The sequence below is a fragment of the Colias eurytheme genome, chromosome 11 (assembly GCF_061535395.1).
Source record: "Colias eurytheme isolate Ceu_HAF_F1 chromosome 11, ilColEury1 Martin Lab GWU primary, whole genome shotgun sequence".
Classification (NCBI taxonomy): domain Eukaryota; kingdom Metazoa; phylum Arthropoda; class Insecta; order Lepidoptera; family Pieridae; genus Colias; species Colias eurytheme.
Genome location: NC_142990.1, coordinates 2,475,447 through 2,498,481, shown reverse-complemented (window position 1 = coordinate 2,498,481; position 23,035 = coordinate 2,475,447). Strand labels below are relative to the sequence as shown.

Here is a 23,035-nt window from a genome sequence, read left to right as displayed (position 1 = left end):
ATCATCGCCTTGACGTGTGGTATTGCCATAACGGGACTTTGAAATTTTACGCCCAACGCGCCTAAAAAAGTTTCACTTCATTCAATTTGCGACTAAAAATACATGCAATAGAATGAAAAATATAGTCTGTATGTAACATATCGTAGACACTATTTAATCTGTACAAAGCACATGTATTTTTTAGATATCTGTCAATGTCTATAATTCTGTAATCTGTCATAACAAAAAAATGTGGACGATATCTAAAATTCACATTCATCTAAGTGTTTAAATAAACTATAATAAGTATTTATATCACTTTATTTGTATATTGCATACAATTTAAGTCTCAATTAAGTTCGAATAACAGTCAGACTATAAAATGGCAAAATTTAAACTAAGTAAGTTTTTATATTTAAGAATTTGATAGAAAATGTAACTATTCCTCACATGGATAGAAATGTAAAGTGGAAATAAATTATATATATTTAAATTATAACTTGTATTATAAACGTTTATTTTAGTATTTAATTTAGAAACATATTTACTAGAAGTGAGGTTATGTTTTCAAATATGGTTACATTTATAAAATATCATATTTTAATTATTCAGAGAAACCTTCAAAGCGTCAGCCAGCGCGTCTCCGTTACAAAATAGAGAAAAAAGTTAAAGACCACAACAGAAAACTAAAAAAGGAGGCAAAGAAGAATCCAAAATCTAAAAAAGCTAAGCCGATTCAGATTCCAAATGAGTGTCCGTTCAAAGAAGATATTTTAAAGGAGGTGGAAGCTGTAAAGAAGCACAAAGAAGAAGAAAGACAGAAGAGAAGGGAACTGGCTAAACTTGAGAAACAGAAGAAACTAGAAGAGAAGAAAGGAAACAATGTGGACATGGGTCTACTTGTAAGTATTCAAATTTGTTCATTTATTTTATAGAATTGAATAAGAAGATAATTAGCAATTATTAACAGATTTTTTGGTTTCCCCGGTTATCATAAACTTTTGTTTGAAATAAAGTACTTCTATTTAATTGCATACATTAACCTTAGGCTTTAAGCCTTAATCATCATTTAAATATGGATTTTTTTTTCAATTGTTTTAAATATAAATGAAATAATAACACCTTTTTATTATACCTCTATTATTATTTATCTTCCTTATTAGGTAGCTAATGCTCAAGCTAGAGGAAAAGTTCATGAAGCATTCAAAGGGAATGAAATTGAAACTGATGATGGTATGGGTAAGGACAGACAGCAAGAGAACTCATTGAAGACTTATTATAGAGAGTTTAAGAAGGTCATAACTGAAGCTGAGGTCATTTTAGAAGTGGTGGATGCAAGAGATCCTCTTGGTGAGCTATTCCAAACCTTATTTGTTAATATGATTCCTGATGTCCATTTCAATCCTTCATATTTTTTATTGATCCATATTAATAATAATATATACATCTATCTGTTCACTGGTGGCTTTGCCCGCATTGTAAAAAAAATACCCCTGAAATGTTTCAAAATGGTAAAAAGGAGCCTATGCTCTATTTCCTTAACTATATCCAGACAAAAAATATCACATCATAAAGTTGTTCAATTGCGATGTGAAAGAAAGACAAACTAGCACACTTTCAAATTTTAAATGTTAGTAAAGATAATATTATAACTTTTATAAGTTAGAATAAGGACTGATTGTTTCACTCATCCTTTTAAAAAAATGTATGCATTATTAATTTGGGAATTCAGGATTAGTGACTTATTTGTGCTTATAATATGAAATTTTTAGGTACCCGTTGTACTCAAGTAGAAGAAGCTGTGCGAGAATCTGGAAAGCGCCTAGTCCTAGTATTAAATAAAGCAGACTTAGTGCCAAGGGAAAACCTAACAGCTTGGTTAAAGTATTTACGGAGAACAGCCCCTGCAGTACCATTTAAAGCGTCCACTCAGGACCAGCAACATAACCTTGGTAGAAAGAAGATGAAGCACATTGTGAAAGAAAAGGAGATGAAAGGTTTGTTTCTGTTTAATTTGAATAAGTAAAATAGTTTGAACTTAATCTAAGCTTCATTGTTTAAGGCCTTATTTTTCGGTAGTTGTATTATTATCAATATTGTACTTTTATAAGCTTTTTAAATAATATGCAAAATTACCCTCATTTTCTGTTTGTGAATCATAAAGTTGATTTTAAATCAAAGAAATCATGTTATTTTTTACAAAAAAAAAAAAATTCATGCGTGTGTAATTATGAGTTAATTAATTCTTTGCATGATGTTAATTTACAATATGATATTCTATGGTTAACTGTTTTCAATTTTTCCTTCAGGATCAGCCTGTGTCGGCGCAGAGTTACTAATGAGCCTACTCGGTAACTACTGTAGGAACAAGGGTATCAAGACATCTATAACAGTTGGTGTGGTCGGCCTCCCTAATGTTGGCAAGAGTTCAATTATAAACAGTTTGAACAGATCCCGCGCGTGTAATGTTGGTAGTACTCCCGGAGTTACGAAGTAAGTAATTTGTACTATTCATACATTTTGTTATTTATATTGCTAATTGATTTCGAAGAGTTTTTTTAAAGCTAGTTTTTTGTTCATTTAATCAATTAGGCATATCAATATCGTAGGATAGTAAAATTATTATCAATGGATGTAATTTTTTTTGAAGTACATTTACATTTCAAACCTTTCCAGTGTTATTAACCATTAGTTAGAGAAATTAGAATTGTGAAGTTGAAAATTAGTAGATGAAAACTGAATCTAATATGGCAATTTTAAAGCATTAGAGAGTACATATTTCAATCCACTTATTCTTCTAATTACCTTTTGAAAACTTATTAATTATATTCCAGACAAATGCAAACCGTGCAGTTAGACTCAAAGATCAAGATCCTCGACAGTCCAGGGATAGTTTTCCACTCAGGGTCGGAAAGCGATGCAACGGTAGCTCTAAAGAATGCTATTAGAGTGGGAGCGTTGAAGGATCCCATAACACCTGCTAATGCGATCTTACAGAGAGCTAATAAGCATACACTAGTGGCATTGTATTGTATACCGGAGTTTAGTACACCACAAGTGAGTGAATTTTTTTATTGTTAAACATATTTTTTCCGAATATGAAAATAGAACATCATCCTCATTTAAGCTGTAAAAATATACAGCAGCCATTGAGTTACCATGTACTACGTATTAGAGAGGACATCTCTACTAAACTATTTCTAACACGAGTTAGAGTCAATCGTCTCAAGCCATTTTTTTTGTTACATTGATTGGTTTTAATTTATAAGTAATAAAAGGCAGAATATCTACAGCGTCGCCGCGCTTGTTACACAGATTTTGTTCGTGGTGTCCTCTCTATAGTAATACTTCAATGACAGCAGCTTGTTTTTATTGCACAATTGACGGTTTCACAGTATGAAATTTTGCATGTATGTATGTCATGTAAAAATTTACTAAATTAATTATAAAAAAGCATATTTTACAAACCATTTGTGAAAATGGTCACAAATGGCAATTCTTTTTATGAAGTAATAAATATTAAATATGTTGTTATTCAATCCAGGAATTCTACGCAAGTCTAGCATCACGTATGGGTCGGTATAAGAAGGGAGGTGTGCCCGACCAAGAAGCCGCTGCAAGAATATTGCTCAATGATTGGAATACTGGAAAGGTAGTGTTTCTTTTTTTGATGTGTATTTCAGATTTTTTTGTTACTTAAAAACCTTTTACCTAGATTAGGCATTGAGAAGTGTTAATCATAAGTCAGAATTATAAAAATATACATTAAGCGCTTGTACACCTTAATATTTTATACAAATTTTCAAGTTCTTATTTTTCAATTTAAATCTATAGGCAGCTCCGTTAATCTAATATATATAAGCTAGTTAAATATTCGCTGATTAAATAGTATCAATTTGATAAACATCACCTTATGGAAAGAAATCTATGTAACAATTTAAATACATATTAAACCTATTATAATAAACTTTATATTCAATGTGAGGTGGCTGAGGTGGGCGTTGGCATCCGTGCCACAGCTCTTATACTTTTACGGATGTCATCGTAATTTAAGTTTATGTACAATTTGTTTATGTTCCAAAAAAAAGAATTTTTGAATTTTTTCGCTTTCCAGGTCCGTTATTTCACGGAGCCTCCAGAGACGCCGGTTTCCGAAGTGCATGTTGATGCTAAAATAGTGACGTCAATGGCGCAAGAATTCGACATTAATTCCTTTGAAGCGATGGAAACTGAGGCGATCAATGCACTGAATTGTCAACCTAATGACGATGCTATTAAAGTAAGTTATTCAATGTCATGGAACTGTTAATAGAATTTGGAATTTTTGTTTGTTACCTCTGTGAAACAAAAAAAAAGTTGTCACGAGAATCGAACTTAGAGAGACACTTTGTTAGAGACTTTAAAATTGAACATACTGATCACTAGACAAATGTCTCATTAAAAAAATGACAGTAAAATATAAATATTATGTTGTGAGTTTCGCTTATAATATGTGTAAATAGCTTTCCGCCCGCGGTTCGCCCGCGTTTTCAAAGTAAAACCCGCATAGTTCCCGATCCCGTGGGATTTCCTGGATAAAACCTATCCTATGTGTTAATCCAGGTTACCCTCTATATGTGTGCTAAATTTCATTATAATCGGTTCAGTAGTATTTGCGTGAAAGAGTAACAAACACAAACTTTCGCATTTATAATATTAGTAGGATTGTGTCATTGTAATAAGAAAAAAAATTGGTTTTTACAGGCAAATCGGTATACGGGCGAAAGTTTTACGTGACAACGACTTTTTATGTCTGTCTCTCTCGCTCTTAGGCGGGCTAACCATGCCCGAGTGGAAGGGACGCGTGCCTCTCACTCGCTCTCATTGTGAGCGTGAGTAACGCAGTTTCTTGAAGTGTCACCCGGCAAACCAATTTATAAGACGTTGTCACGTCAAAACCTCGGCATTCAAATATAATAGTTATTTCAATGCAATTTTATTTCCAGATATCCAGCACAGGTCCAGTAACAGCCATGGATGAAATGCAAATTGATGAAGAAGAAGGCTTATTATCAAAAACAGTCAATATTCGACCAAAACTAGAAAAAACTGGTAGGAACGCAGTAAAAGCGAAAAACGACCCCGAAATGCAAATCGAAGGAAACACTAAACAAAATAAACTAAGGAAAATGCAATTTAAAAAGGATAAAAAGAAAAAAGCTAAAAATGAAAAGAAAGCAGTACAATTGGCTGATGTTTTAGAAACAGTTACTTTGACTAATTCAGTTAAGAAAGATGACTACAGTTTTAAGGAAGATTTTTCACTGTAGTGCGGCATATTGTATGCTTAGTTGAAATATATTGTATATTTCTATATTGAATGCTTGTTTTATTTATAAATTATTTGAAATATGTGTTTGTTTGTTTGTCTGATTTTTACATCGCAAGCAATTCAAGTAATTTTTGCACATAGAAGATTAGAATGTATGGCTAAAATAATAATTGTATATTATAGGTGTATAGCATAGTCTTTATCTGAATTAATTAGGTTGAAGTCACCATACACGCAACCCATTTCGAAAACATTCAACATAAGTACATAACAAAAGTGGCATGTTATGGTAATTATATTTATCAGTTATTACCGCTGCTATCACTCACATTCAATAGACTCGCGTTCAAATGTGAACATAAAAGGAGATAATTATATTTTACCAATAACCTCAACCCCTTTTACATGATCAGTACTTAGTGGACAAATTTTAATGGGGCCAACCAAAAAACAGGATCATCGAAATAGAATCACTCAGTCCAAAGATCTGTGGTAACAAACCAAAAAAAAAAACAGTAAAATAGAGAATTTTGCCTTTTATCAATCCTTGCAAAACAATTTATTCAATTTAAATTACAATTCCTCTTAAAATGGGACTCATCATAATATTATAATGAGCATTAAATCCCCTCTTTGTATGTCTCTATTATAAAAAACAATATTTCTATGTATGTTCAATAAAGAGTATGAATCTATTAATTATAATTATAATTTATTAATTACTCTGCATACTAATTAAAAAATGGTATTTAATTTATGCAGTAGGCCTGTACATCATATTTTAACGTGAAGCAGGGTCGATTCCTTTTTATATGAATATCTATAAACACAATAACCCATACAAGCTTTATTACTTTGTATATTTTAATTATTATACACTAGGTTTCCGCCCGCGGCTTCGCCCGCGCAGTCAAAGAAAAACCCGCATAGTTCCCGTTCCCGTGGGACTTCCGGGATTGCGTCATTTTCCCGGAATAAAAAGTAGCCTATGTCCATCCTATGTCCTTTCTTGGGTATCAAAATATCTCCATACCAAATTTCATGAAAATTGGTTCAGTAGTTTAGGCGTGATTGAGTAACAGACAGACAGACTTTCGCATTTATAATATTAGTATGGATTATTTATTTTTCTTCAATGTCGTCTGTACAAATGAAAAAAAAATAAATAAATAAATAATGCCGAGAATCCAGTCTATCTCTGATCGCGAGTTTTTCACCACGCTACATCAATGTTTTGTTTTGCTTCAACGCACAAAATATGATATCTCTGTCTCTATCTTATGCCCTGTGCATTTTCTATTGGACAATAATATTATATTTGAAGAATACATTTTTACTTAAATTTTAATGAATAAGTAATTATATTTGAATCTTTTCTGAATACTAAAAATTACCAATCAATTTTATATTATAATAGACCTATACAGATGTGAGTATCTTTTTATTTCTCGACAACATTTGAATCGTCCTCTAGGATCACTAGGATAAATATTTTAAATTCTCCCGCCAACAACGACAATCCCATAGCGACGGTGTGTTCAATTCCTATTTGATAATTTGGCCCAATAAGAACGTTCCATCTGTCTGCGTAATGCAACGTCACATAATGAACCTGTATACAGTATGTCTCTTTCCAACTAGTGATATTTTCATATATTTATTTCTTTCACTAATTTTGTAATCGTATGTCACTACTGTTGCCGACTCATTCCCTCATACGGCTTTTGCTTAAGATAGAATGAGACGGCGAATTTACTACGTAACATAGCAGTTAAAATTAAATAATAGAGCGTCTCAAAATTTTTTGTGCTTATTCGTGGCTAGTTTGCTCGCGAGTGAGGGTGTCTGTGTCAAACAAAATGAAATCGCTAGTTTTAGGATTGGTCAGCTTGCTGGCAATTTATTCAGTTAATTGTGATGTATATTTCGAAGAAAAATTCCCTGATGGTAAGTACATAACTACGAAAGGCCAAAAAGACAAAAGTGCCGGCATACCTCGTGTAGGAATCGATAGCCGATGCCGGCTACATTTCATAGATTTTACAGACTTATTTCTGTTACAGATTCATGGGAATCTAATTGGGTATACAGTGAACATCCCGGAAAAGAATTCGGTAAATTCAAGCTGACAGCGGGAAAGTTCTACAATGACCCAGAAGAAGATAAAGGTACCTCTTGCTTTCTAATCAAAATCATACACGTAGTCAACTATTTTAAGTGTTTTATAAATATTTGAATAATAGGTATATGACAAAAGATGGCAATTTTAATACAATTTAGCAATAGCCTAATAATAATCCAATTAATTTCGATCCACATGAGTAATATTCATAATGTACGAAACCGGCAAAAACTTCGCTACCCTCACGAGTTTTTTATCGTATCTACATCGTACATCATATTTTGCCGAACCTATTTTTACATATTAAATGAGTATTTTTTGTCAGGTCTACAAACATCAGAGGATGCGAGGTTCTATGCTCTCTCAACCAAATTCAAGCCTTTCTCAAACGAGGGCAAGCCCTTAGTTGTGCAGTTCTCTGTGAAACATGAACAGGACATTGACTGCGGTGGTGGTTACCTGAAAATCTTCGACTGCAAGTTGGACTCCAAGGACATGCACGGAGAGACACCCTACGAAATTATGTTCGGTCCTGACATTTGCGGTCCTGGTACTAAGAAGGTAAGAAATCTATACCTCAATAAAAAACTGTCACCATGGAAAGCTCTTTATTCATGTCTTTGACTCCTATTTTTATGTTGCACCTGCATGTTGCATTGAATGATTTTTCTAGAAAATTCTTCACTCATCTTAGTTTCATATTATAAAGTAGAAAGTTAAAAGTCCACTAAAAATATATATATATATAAATAGTAAATATTTAAATGATCAATTTATCAAATTAATGGTATTAAATTATAGAATCAAGGCCAATACAGGGTGTCCCAAAAAGTATGGATGAACTGAAGCCAGGAGGTAGAGGACCTAGAGGGCTATCCGAATCACCCCCATGTATGTTATGCGATTTTTCGTAGTTTCGGAGTTATGACTCTTTTTTCAATTTTTCACTTATCGCCGAGTACGATGAGATTTTGACTCATGGTGACGTCAATTATTGCGATAGATGCTTGATTTTTTTTGTGTGCTAAGCTGAAAGATAGGCCAATTCAGTATGGTTACATTTACTGTCGTAAGATCTTTGAATGGAATAAAAAAAAGAATTAAATGCCAAGAAAGATAAAATCACCCAGTAAGTTCGCAACTTCAAGGGCCCGTAAAAAAATAAAATCACATAAAAAAGGTTTTCCGTTTGGCATTTAAAAACTTGCTCTATCCATCAGGTAGCTACCCTAAAAATTTAATTTTATTATTCAGAAGGCTTCAATCGAAAAATTGAAATCTAAATGTGATAAGTGCAAAAATTTAATCAACATGATGATTAATAAAAACAAATTAAAACCAATAAATAGGTGTTTAATTACCAGAAATTTTTAAAATGACTCCGCTGTTGGTCAATGCAAGTGCGACATCACCGTAAAAAGTTGTCTTTAAATGTCTGAATGCCCTTTTATCATTTTTAATGGTTTCTTTTGCTACTATGAATTTCGGGGTTATTTCGTCCAAATTGTGGCTTTCTCTCGTTTTTGTAGTATTCCCACGGAAAAAAATCAATGGGATTTATGTCTGGGGACCGTGTAGGAAAGGCTAAAGGGCAAAGATACCCTGAAAGATGGATTGGTCGTTGCAGCCTGCGCATGCGCCGGTGACGCCTGCCTTAAAACCTGGCCTCCACGGTCCCTCGACCTAAACCCCATTCATTTATTTCAATGGGGATACTACAAAGACCTCGGCTATTTGAGAGAATGCCACAATTTGGACGAAATAACCCGGAAATTCATAATAGCAGAAGAAACCATTAAAATGATAAATGGGCATTCAGACATTTAAAAGACAACTTTTTATGGTGGTGTCGCACTTGTATTGACCAACAGCGGGGTTATTTTAAAAATTTCTGGTAATTGAACACCTTTTTAGGGTTCCGTAGCCAAAATGGCAAAAACGGAACCCTTATAGTTTCGTCATGTCCGTCTGTCCGTCTGTCCGTCTGTCCGTCTGTCACAGCCGATTTACTCGGAAACTATAAGTACTACAGTGATGAAATTTGATGGGAATATGTGTTGTATGAACCGCTACAAAAATATGACACTAAATAGTAAAAAAAAGAATTGGGGGTGGGGCCCCCCATACATGTAACTGAGGGATGAAATTTTTTTTTTCGATGTACATACCCGTGTGGGGTATCAATGGAAAGGTCTTTTAAAATGATATAAAGTTTTCTAAAAAACATTTTTCTTAAAGTGAACGGTTTTTGAGATATCAGCTCTCAAAGTCGTAAAAAGTATGTCCCCCCCCCTCTATTTTTATAACTACGGGGTATAAAATTCTAAAAAAAATAGAGGTGATGCATGCTAATTAACTCTTTCAACGATTTTTGGTTTGATCAAAGTATCTCTTATAGTTTTTGAGATAGGTTGATTTAACTGTAATTTATTATATTTGCTGCTACGGAACCCTTTGTGCGCGAGCCCGACTCGCACTTGGCCGGTTTTTTATTGGTTTTAATTTGTTTTTATTAATCATCATGTTAATTAAATTTTTGCACTTACCACATTTAGATTTCAATTATTCGATTGAAGCCTTCTGAATAATAAAATTAAATTTTTAGGGTAGCTACCTGATGGATAGAGCAAGTTTTTAAATGCCAAACGAAAAACTTTTTTTATGTGATTTTATTTTTTTACGGGCCCTTGAAGTTGTGAACTTACTGGTGATTTTATCTTTCTTGGCATTTAATTCTTTTTTTTTATTCCATTCAAAGATCTTACGACAGTAAATGTTACCATACTGAATTGGCCTATCTTTCAGCTTAGCACACAAAAAAAATCAAGCATCTACCGCAATAATTGACGTCACCATGAGTCAAAATCTCATCGTACTCGGCAATAAGTGAAAAATTGAAAAAAGAGTCATAACTCCGAAACTACGAAAAATCGCATAACATACATGGGGGTGATTCGGATAGCCCTCTAGGTCCTCTACCTCCTGGCTTCAGTTCATCCATACTTTTTGGGACACCCTGTATATTAAGTTCTGAGGAAATTACTAGAACTTTCTGGTAGTTGAGTTAATTTACAATTACTTAATGATCTGTTTTAAATATACATTATTATTATTCAGAGAATAGTAGATTACAATTTATACAGATCTTATCAGAAAATGATGGTTTTTATATCATGTAGTCTTAGATTACAAAATAAAAGACAGATGGAGCGTTGCCGAACTAAACCGAATAATTTATCGTCATTTCCATAAAGCTATGTGTGCTGTCATTTCGCCGTTGCACTGTACGTACACGGTGCTTCTGTGTGCGTGTTATGTTACCAGATAATGAAAAATTTCCCAAATTTTTGCCCGACTACGGAAGAAAGAGGGTTATGTTTTTCGAGTGTAGGTATGTATGTATAATATTTCTTTGACACGCCCTGCAGACCCTGCAGTATAAACTGTTGGATCGATTTTGAGTTGTGACTTGTGAGGTGTCATTGCAATCATCTGAATTATGAAGGTAGCTGTGGTGGTAGTGACGTAGGCTACATAAATTATTAGCAGTCATGTTTTAATTTTTATTTTAATATAAATTCGGGTTTTTGATATTATTTTATAATATTGTAAAAATTATTTTATCACCTATCTAGCTAGTATCTACTAAAGTTATCTATACATGGACAAAATAATTTTATTCAATTTTTATTAAATAAATCACATTAAATTTATTAAATAAATTACATTAAATTTATTAAATAAATTACATTAAATTTATTAAATAAATTACATTAAATTTATTAAATAAATTACATTAAATTTATTAAATAAATTACATTAAAAAAGTTTTTATTTTTCAAAACATATGAATGCGAATAGCGGTAGTTTTTAGTCGAGAATGCTGGACATTTTATTTTCATCATATCCATCATGTGTCCACATGAATTAAATCGCAAGCGAAAACGACGCTTTTTATAAAAGTAACAAAAAAATGTATAATGCTTTTTAAAATAATCTAATAATGACCATGAACTTTTATTGCACTATACAAATAATCACATTCACGATCTAAAAATCCAACAGCACTACCCCGAATATCTTTTAACCATTTTACCCCTAAAAATGGCAAATTCATTTTCAAAATACTGGCAGCATACGTTGAAGTTTTGAATTCCTTCGTATTTGTAAAATTATTATTTGTATACAAAATTAAATAAGCCAAATAATCTACAGAAAATCTGTAAAACGATGTTTTATCTTTTTGTTTGTTTTCGGGAACAAGTTTTACAGCGTTTTAATATCACAAGACAGCATTTTTTTACTAAAATATCAAACCCCTTTTGACGTATTGCATGACACTAGAATCGCTATAGCACTAGCGGAGGAACGTATTCGTTTTTGATTTCGTATTTTCTTTGACAAGGTCGATGAATGATTGACATGCTCCATCTGTATTTTATTTTGTAATCTAAGCATGTAGTTATTTCGTTACTTTTTGATTGGTTATATTTAGTACCTTGTAATTTAAATTTTCAGTAAATTTTAAGCTGTTATACACTATTTATAGGCATCAAATATTGAATAATAAATCATCTTGATCATAATCATTTTTAAATTATATTTTATTGAAAGGATATGTCACCTTGACTCTAAATAATATTGCTGTTGCATGCCAACTTAACATATTCTCATGTGTATCTCATTTGGAACATACTTATTAACAATAGTAATAATAACTCTGTAACATGCAATTTAACTATTTATTTGAATTTTAACAGAACATAAAGACTAAAACTTGGGCTAATTGAATAATAACATGTAATTAATAGGCCTACATTTTTAATTATTTTGTTAATCATCATTCAATTTAACAATATCCATTATAAATTATAATTAAATAATGATAAGTTATCAATGTTTAATTAATGCATATTAAATATTAATAGACTAAAAATAGAAAGTTTCAATGCATTCATCATATGAGTTGAATTTTATTATCAGATTTTATTAATCAAATGGAATTGGGTTATCAGTTTTTATCTTTATTGAATCGATGTAAATATTTATTGCCAAAATAAAGTAATTTAATGTCCCTTATGATTAATATGACCAACGTTTATTAATCAAATCTTTATTATCTTGAATTTCAATTGATAAAAAATTGTATGCTAAAAATATGATACAAGGGTTTTAAAGTTTAAATTCAAATGTAACTTTTTTTATCTTTTTTGTTTCTAGGTATGCTAAGTTCTTAAATCGATTTCAAAACTGAAAAATGTATCTGATATTAATCAGCTTTCTTCGCTATATCTACATAATATTATATAATATGTATATTTAACTTGTAAAAATTGTCATGGAAACTTGTAAAAATGTTCATAAAACTGAAACACAACAACCAATAAGTGAATAAGTGAAGAAAACCCATATCGTTATCATTGGCTAAACACATATATTACTTCTAGGTGCACGTAATCTTCAGCTACAAGGGCAAGAACCACCTCATCAAGAAGGACATCCGTTGCAAGGACGACGTCTACACTCACTTGTACACTCTGCTCGTGAACCCAGATAATACATATGAAGTTCTCATTGATAATGAAAAGGTTGAATCTGGCAACCTCGAAGATGACTGGGACTTCCTGCCACCTAAGAAGATCAAGGTATGTCTATTTTAATCTTAATTATATGTAAGGAATAGTTATTTTAGATATCAGCCTTGTTTTAAAATTGTTTTATCCTTTTTTTACGATTTTTAATGAAGTTATATATTTTCGGCAATCGAGTTTCTATTTGCATATTTTTATCATTGATCATGGAAAATTCCAACCAAAAATCAAAATCGTAATATTCTAGTAGTAGGAGATCCTCATATAAAATTTTCTCTGTATCAAATCCTATATGTTTTTATTTATTGAAGTGAAAACTTCTTTAGCGGCGTTGAGCATTTTTTCTGTAATGGGTATAAAAACTTAAACTCGCGTCAGAACACGTGACCTGATCGAAAAAGCGTAAGACGGATACCATTCCAAAATATCAAACATGCTCAACGTTAATAATAAAGTTTTCACTTCTGCCGGCACTCCCGGAGTGCAACCCGTCTTTTTTAAAATTATTTTTTCTAGTTTGAAATATGGATATATTTCCCTTTATGTAAAAGTTTGTTTTACTAATTCCCGCCATCTCTAGGACCCATCAGCCAAAAAGCCTGAAGACTGGGACGACAGAGCGACCATCCCCGACCCAGATGACCAGAAACCCGAAGACTGGGACAAGCCTGAACACATTCCGGACCCTGATGCCACCAAGCCTGAAGATTGGGACGATGAAATGGACGGAGAGTGGGAACCACCCATGATTGACAACCCCGAGTATAAGGGTGTGTGGGCGCCTAAGCAGGTTGGTGCAATATTATAATTTATTTATTTACATTGTTATGTGATTAAAAAAAATTAAAATTAAAAAGTTATTTTACTACTTAAAAATACAAATAAAACATTTTATTTTGTGAATTTTTAAAGTACCTAAGTAACAAGATTTAAACATGTCTATAAATCATAGCTATAAATGTTATCTACGCGAAAGTAATGCTAATATTTCAAAATAATTTTAAGAAAGTTGTTAAATATTAAAAAATAAATTCGCCCGTAAAAAATTTTTGGATATTAAAAATACAAATTAAAAATCTCAAATAGCCTAAATATCTATCTACTATCAATTATCCATTTCATTAAACATCGGCAAAATCTCGAAAGCGTAATTCCCTTTTCTATAGCCATATTCAAAATTGAATGAACTGTGACGAAAAAAGTTGTTTATACTGCGTCTAGTCGCACAGGTTGTTCACCTTTATTACCGCTATTGCGGGGCCAATATGTTGGTCCAAGTTATTATGTTAAGTTATTGCTTATTGGTTCATTTGCACTTAGCTACGTCACTCGTATGTCGTGGTGTATCCGTTAATTGGAAGGTTTCACTGACCCCTACTAGTCATGCTTTTGGAAGTTTTCTATGTAAATTTTAGAAGTCTAGCCTCATGATGATTGTATTTTTTCATTTCTTTTTTGAATTTCTTAAAGTATACCTACTTGATAATATATGAGCATTTATCGTCATTATTGTTAACAGAAATTGGTTATGTATAAAAACTAGTAGAACCTGTAATAAAACTTGTATTACAAGTTTAAACATTGATATTTTATAGAAATAAAAAGTTGCTACCTTAATAAAAGATAAAAAGATAAAAAGTTGGAGCTCAATTTATTGCAATCTCGTACAATAATTTCGAATTTAATTATTTAGGGTTGCCACTAAAACCACATTTCTCTACAGATCGACAACCCAGCATACAAAGGTCCATGGGTGCACCCCGAGATCGACAACCCTGAGTACACACCAGACGCGAACCTTTACAAACGCAATGAACTATGCGCTGTTGGTCTTGACTTGTGGCAAGTGAAATCTGGAACCATTTTCGACAACTTCCTAATCACTGATGATTTGTCACTCGCCAAGGAAAAGGGAGAGGAGATTAAGAGGAAGATTGAGGGAGAGAAGAAGATGAAGAATGAACAGGATGAAGTGGAACGGGAGAAGGAGAAGGCGGAGAAGCCTGATGAGGAGGATGATGAGGATCTCGATGATGAGGCTGGTGATGCTGCGCCTGTGGTGAGTTGATGTGACTTAAACTAAAATAATGATGTTGTCAAATGATATGGAAGATTATTAAATTGATTTTCAAGTAATGTAAAATAAATGGTGGTAGTATTTGATCATAATGATTAATGATCATCTGATGGTAATTTTGTGTTATATTTTTACCGTTATAAATTTGCATATAAACAATGTTGAATTCAAGAAATATTTATTTTGGATAGTTACATATTAAAATGTTCATGCTGATTAAATATACCTGCAGACAGACATGAAAATAATATTTGAGTTTGAATTTACAAGGTTATTTAAAATGTCGTTTCATTTGTTACAGGAGGAGCACGATGAGCTGTAAACAAGATAGTGTAGTGCAAAGACAATAATTACCAACGGGTATATAGCATGCCGCGCCATGCTCCTACAATGCTAGTTGAATCGTGTGCAATCCAGTATAATATTTATATAAATAGCACTGTGTGACACTCGAAATATTCCATTTTTTATGTTGACGTGGAAAAACCCTGGATTTTACCCGCAAATTGAAAAAAAGCTAAAATACCGCACAATATATCTGCTAGTTTACAATCGGTATCATTCAAGCTCACTAAGAAATTTAGGGTTTTTCCACGTTAATAAATTGGGCGTGTTGTACGCCTGGGATGTACTGATTTTTTTTATGTATATAAAGCTCTGTACACACGATCGGAAACAGGTTAAGCAATAAGAGTAATGTGCATTGTGCAGTGTGTACACAGCCGAGTCAGATAGTTTCACGGCACTGCGTGTCGTGTGGAGCCAAGTTTGGTGTGGTCGAAGGATGAATGTTTCTGTTGTGAAATGAGTCTGATTAAATTAATATATAACATACGTTTGTGTTTTATTCGATTGGGAGATAACGTTTGACACTTGTTAGTTAATTTTTAACAAATATTTTTCACTTAGACAAAAGGTCTCTATATCTATAAAGTAAAAATGAATCTCTAAATGTGTCTCTATGCTTAAAACTCGAGAACGGCTCTACCAATTTGATTGATTTTACGGAAGATTGTATATGGATTACTCCGTTAAGATGGAAAGAAAACACGAAAATGAGCAATGTGGCAGAACCACACTATTCTATAAAAATAAAAATAGAAATCGCTTATGTATCGCAAATATTATGATCTAATTTAAACTAATATTGAAAAGTGAAGATTATTGTATTTATGGGTTTGTAAGTATCGAACTACCTAACTACTAAGCATTCATCATGGTCCGGGAGCCAGCAGCAGATTTTATGACCAAGTTCCTCTCAAGCGGTAATTAGTAAAATGCATCAAAGTATAGTATTATGAAGCCTCGTGAACGTCAGCTGGAGCTCGGTTGGGGGGAAGAGCGGTTGTAGCCTCCCGTATCAGCTGACGGTTTTTCCACCAAGATACAGCCAGCTGACATATATATTTATCCACAGTTACATATAAGCTATCATCAGGTAAATTTTTGTTTGAGAGGAAATAACGGAAAATAAATTTTTCTTTAAATTTAACTTTCATGTTCGAGACACCAGCTGACGTATAATACACCATGTTGTAACCAGCTGACTATTTTTTTTCGTTAAGATATTGGGTTAGCTACAATTTGACAAATTTTTAGCTGAGAGGAAATGAATGAATGAATGTATTTTTTTTCCTATGTGCGTGGGAGGCTACAACCGCTCACCCCCCCAACCGAGCGCCAGCTGACGTTCACGAGGCTTTATAATACTATACTCTCATGCGTCTGACGAATTATCTCTTGAGAGGAAATAGTTAACCAAATTTGCACCTGGCTCCCTAACCATCAAGTTTGCCCCTAAATAATACAAAAAGAAGAAAACAATAAAAATAATTTATTTATAACATCTTAACCCTTAACTAGAGTCGTGGGTCCAATGGACCCAGGTTGAGTTTTTAAAGTCTCGTTTAATCCATGGCACTTACCGCAGAACCTCCCACTGCTCAGTACCTTCCTATAGTACGCCGGAGCGTATCCTGTGAGACAGACGTGTTCGGCTCGGTACTCCTTAGGTAGGTACTGACCTTTACAGGGGTCCACTGGACCCACGACTATAGATACGTATCTTTTTTATTTTCGTTATTAAATTTATTATTGTATTTTTATTTAGTTTATCGCTATGTAGAATCCCAGAAGTATATGTGTTGATAATGAAGAGATATTAGAACAATGGTTAAATGAAGAATTGTTAAGAAATGATGAAGACTCCGATGAAAACTCAACACCTACCCGTATTGCAGAAACTAAATCAGATAATGAGTTTTCCGATGATGATGTAGATTTTGTTGTTAGATAAAAATAAAAGGAAGCGATGTTCATTCTGTTTGCCTGGCAAAAGAGCAAAAACTGTACATTTATGCACTAAATGCAGGGAGCCTATATGCATGACTTGAGCAAATATAATTTGTAAATCTTGCACGTAATTAGGGATTGCTATTTTTTTATATATAAGAGTTTTTAGTTTGTTTTTGTTTTTTCTAGGAAGCAACATACTTTTTTTAGTTACATAAAAAAAATTGATTTAAAAAAAATAAAAATTTCGTTGAGATTTTTAATTTTTGTAAGACGCCTTTTTGTTGTATAAGAAAACAACGACTGATTTTATAAGTGAAATTATGTTAAGTAAATAAAAGTTCTAATTGTTGATTTTTATAATATATATTCTTCATAAACTAAAATATCATATTTTATTTAAATTTACATAAATAAATGCATAAATAAGTAATTATGACCATTTAAAAATACATGGGTCTAATGGACCCACGACTATACACACGTAACAATTGTTCACGACTCTAGTTAAGGGTTAAATAAATAAGATACGAAGTCCACGTAACTCGTCACCAATCCTTCCAAGGGCGTCGCAGTTGACTTTGGTTTTTCAGTTGCATCCAAGTCTTCGATTTGTTTTTTAGGCCACCAGGGAACTGAAAAAGTAAAAAAATCATATTAAAATTCAAAATTTCAACTAGAAACATACGTAACCTGTAAAACAATTTTTGCAGACCGTTTATAATTGTCTTTATTTTCATTTCAGTCAATAAATCATTGCTTTCAGTAAAACATGTAGACCGTACCTATGTGTTATTTTATTATTGTTTGCGACCTTGCTAACTTGTTATCCCTTATATCATTTTAGCCGTTTTCCCTAGGGTAGGTAGTTTCATGTTTCCATGACCGAGTTTCTTTACAGTTTATTGTAAAAGTATAATTTTTTATAGGTCTAAAATCTGTGGGATTATTAAGTAGGTAATTTCCACTGCTACTTTAAAAGGTCCTTCGATGAGATACTAGGAGAGAAAAGATGCATTGAAGTTGAAAGTGCTATAAAAAAAAACTACTGGACATGAAGTTAGTGCCATGTTGCTAGTTGGCCTTTCTTTTTTTAGAAAAATTAGGTAAAAGTATGAAGAGTTTCTGGTCATTGGTTGAGCTCTAACCAATCAATACCTAATGACTACGGTATTTAAAACCTAGCAAGCTGAGTATTGTATGATATAGTTATACAGGTTTGGTCTACCCAGACCAAACAATTTTAATTCGTTTATCGACCTCTATAAACGAATTAAAATTGTGATTCCACAGGCAGAGCCTAGCTTTATGATCTATTTCCTTTGATGAATCAGCTAAAACTTAACTGTTTGAGGTGCATATATCTTACATACAAATGAATTGTAATACTCACAAATAATCAAAGTACTCACATTTGTTTTCTAGATCTGAAACAAAAAGAATAAAATAATTAGGTAATGATTTACAAAATGCCTGTTATTACTAATTGTTAAAGCTATACGAAATAAATTTATTATTCCACTATAAAAGAACTAAGAAGTAATACGAACTCTCTAGAACAGTCATATGATTCATTTAAATCCTTTCAATCAAATTTTCTATGATGTAAAAGTACTGCATAAAGAGATACGAGGTAAAAAATTTGTTGCCTTATACATTTAGTAGGCGCAGAATTTTGGATAGAAGGTTACATTTAAATATGATATTGATATTAATTGTTATTACTCACATTTCTCCAATCGTTCATCAAAATTCTTCTTTTTATCAGCCTTTTTCTTATCCTCACCGGAGTCTTTTTCCTCGCTATCATCTTTGTTGTGTTTTTGTTGATGTTTTTTGACGTAGCTCATGAAATCTTTACAAATATCGGACTCAAGGCTCTCTGTAAATTTTATAAAAGGTAAGCATATCAAATTAAATATATCAGGTAAATCACCATACTTCCATATAAATTTCTCTGTTTAATTTATTTAAAAGGCTGTATGAAAGTTCAATAAAAATGAGTGAAATGTGCAAATATGTAGGTATTGAGTTTGGTTCCGTAGTAGGTACCTAACTGACCCACTGAGAATTCATGAATAATATACATGTCTATAATTGTTTATTGTGACTACCTAATTCCTACAGCATTCCATTTTCAACCCGGTGCAGTGTGAATAATATCCTAATTCCCATTACGTACCTACCTACATTCCTCTGTAGATGTCTGTGGTAGATATACTATGAGCATAGGTACCTTTTGTATTTACCCATTTGATTTAGTACTTAAATTATATGCAATGAGGTATTCATTTGAACGCGAATTTTATCTATTTAGAAATATAAATATCAAATCTTGAGCATTCATTGTTCCTTGAAACTCAAAATTCCTAAAAAGAATATATTCTAGACGTAACGTATTATGACCTGAAATAGGAAGGCCTTGTAATCCGATATATATCAATTGTATGACCATTAAAATTATTTAATTATGTTGTAATAAGTAATTGTGTAGGTAATTAACATATTTTCCGCGTCTCGTCATGAGATGCGCAGTTCCCGGATATAAAAAAATGCATTGTATGGTTTCTAAATGGATTCTTCGTGAAAAAATAGCTTGATGCATAAAATTAAAAACTTACCTTTAGTTTCCGTTAGTTGTAATAATACCTGTGTAGGTGTAATAGAACATTAAGTAGGCATTTTATATACTAATACATCGACAGAAATATAATTTTACATAATCTACTTAGGCACCTAGTACCTACCTAACTAAACCAATAAAAAAGTCTATATTTTTGTTTACATCTACTAGTAACAAAAAAGTAACAAGTATTGGAAAAAGTCATACATAATATTGTAACTGATTTGAAAAACTCTTCAGTGCACGTTATTTCTATTTGCGTGCAATATTAACTGCAATCAAACCAAAGAAGTTGGGACGAATGACTGGTGCTTATAAATAATAAATAAATTAAAAATTGAAAATATAGAGTCCTACCGATTAATATATTCTAATAGTTAATACATACTTAATTCTAATAATATTCTAAAACGAAAAAAAAAATCACATAATTTATTAAAACCTTATCAAAAGTAAATACATCTTACCACAATCGATACGACGACAAGTCCCAACTTACAACACATGTTTCACTAAAATATTATCTCTACTCATTTATACAGGATATTTGTCACTTATATACAACTATATTGTTATGCTTAATTAAAACACAAATGAGCCTTCACAATGTTTTGTTTTACGAGCCGTTATGAAAATGTTTACGTGAAGACTTTAAACTTTATATTTGCTTTAACATTCGAGTTGGTGTTCTTGATCAACTTAGTAAGTAATATAAAACTAATATTTTAAAGTGTCTTATGTCTATTGAATACAGATTTATAATAATTAAGCTCTTGTAATAGGTACCTACGTACGGTTTTCTATATAAGTGTAACTTCAAATTATGTAAATGATATGTAGGTATGCACCTACGTAGTTACCAGTATAAGAAAAATTAAAACCTCGTCAAAATGCAAATCTTATTTTTGGTTGTTTTTATTTTGAAACTTAGGAATAGAATTAATAAGCCTGTAAATAAAATCTTATCTTTTCCAATTTTAAGTTTGCAAAAATAATTGTGAATGATTATTTTAATCAAAACGAATTGAAATTATAATATGATCTTGTCAATGAGCTCTATATAAGAAGTATATAAGTATGTACATATAATATATGTACACAGATATCTATATCAACTGTTACTTTCAACACTTTCATTTAGGAGAAACTTTATCAGTCAACATTTATTTATTTATACCACTTAGTGAGGGGCGTCTACCGCCAGTCGGCCAGTGTTGTCTTTAGCAACCCCTAGACAATTTACAACTTCACTTAGTTACTATAAATAATAGAAGAGCCCTTAAAACAAGGGAGTAAGGTCTAACATAATGAGAAAAGTATTTTTGTGATCGTAACAGTATTTTAAAGGAAAGAAGAATGATAAGCACCTATTGTCAATATTTTGGAAGTCTACACCGGGTCGGATAAATTTTAGTTCTACCCTAAAAATATATTGCTGAAAGATTGGAAGTATTTTAAGTATTTGTCTAGAATTTATGGTAATTTAAGTTTGTTTCCTCCACGTACCTATCCTAAAGATATCTTTATTTTCATATCAAATACATAATACCAAAAAATACGATGGAGATTTATTGAAGTATATGTATGTTTCTAAGGATGCATGCAGAGGAAAGGTACGTGATAGTCGTTAGAAATTAGAATGAGAAAATCGAATATATAGGTATTTACATCCGGGGATCCGGGCAATCCGCAACTTATTTTATCAAAGTTCAGTTAGGTATCTATTTAAAAAAGGAATATATAAAAATGTGATCGGTTTAAAAAATGAACAGTTTAGAAACAAAGTGCAGTTAATTAAATACACGAATAAAGTAAAATCACACAAAATATTTACCTTTTTGAATGGCATGATAAACAAAACATTAAAATTTTTATCTTATCGCTTTTACCCTTAAAAGTCAAATAAGCAGCTGTGCTTTTATTTGGTTATGCACTTGATTATACAACAGGTGCTAGCATGTCAATAATTTTAAAGGTAACAAGAAGGTAACACAAACTTTACAGTATGAAATTATAGTGGACCAGCAGAAGTTGGTATCAATCAGTGTTCTCCTCATAAATATAATATGTACTTACACCTAAGTGCATGAAATTGTATCTGTTAAATATATAAAGATTATAAAAATATTGTTCGGTTCAGTAATCGTTGTGATTTGCGTTTTCATTATTACTGTAGTGTTTAATTAAAAGTGTGAAAGGCTGTGAGTTTTATCGTACATTTGTAGGATTAAAAAAATATATCTTGTATTAATTAATTAATTATTAACTACATTAATTTGTAGTAAGTACACTAGACTAGACTCTAAAAATACAAACTAATGCCATAAATGTCAGAAAACAATGACCCAACTTCTGATGATATATATAAACAAAGTAAAAAAGCTATATGTATAAATGAATGTCTGAAGGCAATGAGAAAGATAACTTATGGTCGCTCGTAAACTATTCTTGAATTTACGAACGTAAATGTAGAGAAGGTTCAAAATACTGAAGATTGCACTTGAAAGTGTGACATTGCAGATAATTTTGAAGTGAAATTGTATGAGCGGCATGATTTGTTTTGGCAATGGATGGTCATTTTGTGATAGTAAAATTCATAGGACAAATTTTGTCAATTCTCATTGAAAATACAAAAATTAAAGATATATAATATGTACATGTATTTTGCTTTATATTCAAGAGTAGGTATGTGTACCATGTCTGGGTAAGAGTATTTCTCATGTTCGTAGAGGTTTAAATACGTACCTAACCAATTTTATTAATAAAATTCTCGTTATTCTGATAAATATGTATAAACAAATTGCTCTTATTGTAATTCGATTATTCACAATGCAGAGATATTCATTGCACACAAGAGGCCTTTTTACAATGAATTGAAAATAATATGAGGGTGAGTACAATAAAGTTATGTTATAACCTTTTATAGGCGTAACGAAACGGTTTTATCGCTCCTTTTGAATATCGGCTAAATGAGGTGTGTCGATTTTTAAGTATGTAACTATTCGTTTATGTTATGTATTTCCTCAAAATTTATACATGA

General features: G+C 31.9%; 3 protein-coding genes across 4 annotated transcripts; 2 read left to right on the top strand and 1 right to left on the bottom strand.

Moving 5' to 3' along the window:
* Nucleotides 1-206: 206 nt before the first annotated feature.
* Nucleotides 207-5,339, top strand: Ns1 (Nucleostemin 1). The gene is made up of 9 exons (XM_090107390.1): nucleotides 207-380; nucleotides 592-881; nucleotides 1,143-1,329; nucleotides 1,752-1,976; nucleotides 2,289-2,472; nucleotides 2,814-3,036; nucleotides 3,524-3,631; nucleotides 4,094-4,258; nucleotides 4,965-5,339. The coding sequence occupies exons 1-9, from the start codon at nucleotides 362-364 to the stop codon at nucleotides 5,286-5,288; spliced, it is 1,725 nt and encodes a 574-aa protein (XP_089963516.1). The 5' UTR covers nucleotides 207-361; the 3' UTR covers nucleotides 5,289-5,339.
* A 1,738-nt stretch (nucleotides 5,340-7,077) lies between these two features.
* On the top strand, nucleotides 7,078-15,914 carry Calr (calreticulin). Its single transcript, XM_090106857.1, has 7 exons — nucleotides 7,078-7,237; nucleotides 7,354-7,458; nucleotides 7,738-7,973; nucleotides 12,860-13,057; nucleotides 13,584-13,793; nucleotides 14,727-15,062; nucleotides 15,382-15,914. Exons 1-7 carry the CDS (start codon nucleotides 7,150-7,152, stop codon nucleotides 15,400-15,402), a joined length of 1,194 nt encoding a protein of 397 aa, XP_089962983.1. The 5' UTR covers nucleotides 7,078-7,149; the 3' UTR covers nucleotides 15,403-15,914.
* A 1,784-nt stretch (nucleotides 15,915-17,698) lies between these two features.
* On the bottom strand, nucleotides 17,699-20,604 carry LOC149904381 (uncharacterized). Of its 2 annotated transcripts, none has more exons than XM_090107388.1 (5): nucleotides 20,463-20,604; nucleotides 19,994-20,021; nucleotides 19,102-19,254; nucleotides 18,785-18,799; nucleotides 17,699-18,007 (listed from the first exon to the last, which is right to left on the bottom strand). In XM_090107388.1, the coding sequence occupies exons 1-5, from the start codon at nucleotides 20,499-20,501 to the stop codon at nucleotides 17,880-17,882; spliced, it is 363 nt and encodes a 120-aa protein (XP_089963514.1). In that variant the 5' UTR covers nucleotides 20,502-20,604; the 3' UTR covers nucleotides 17,699-17,879. The 2 variants fall into 2 exon arrangements, with proteins under 2 accessions (XP_089963514.1, XP_089963515.1); XM_090107389.1 differs by having other exon boundaries at nucleotides 17,898-18,007; nucleotides 18,766-18,799; nucleotides 20,463-20,600.
* Between the last annotated feature and the right edge of the window lie 2,431 nt (nucleotides 20,605-23,035).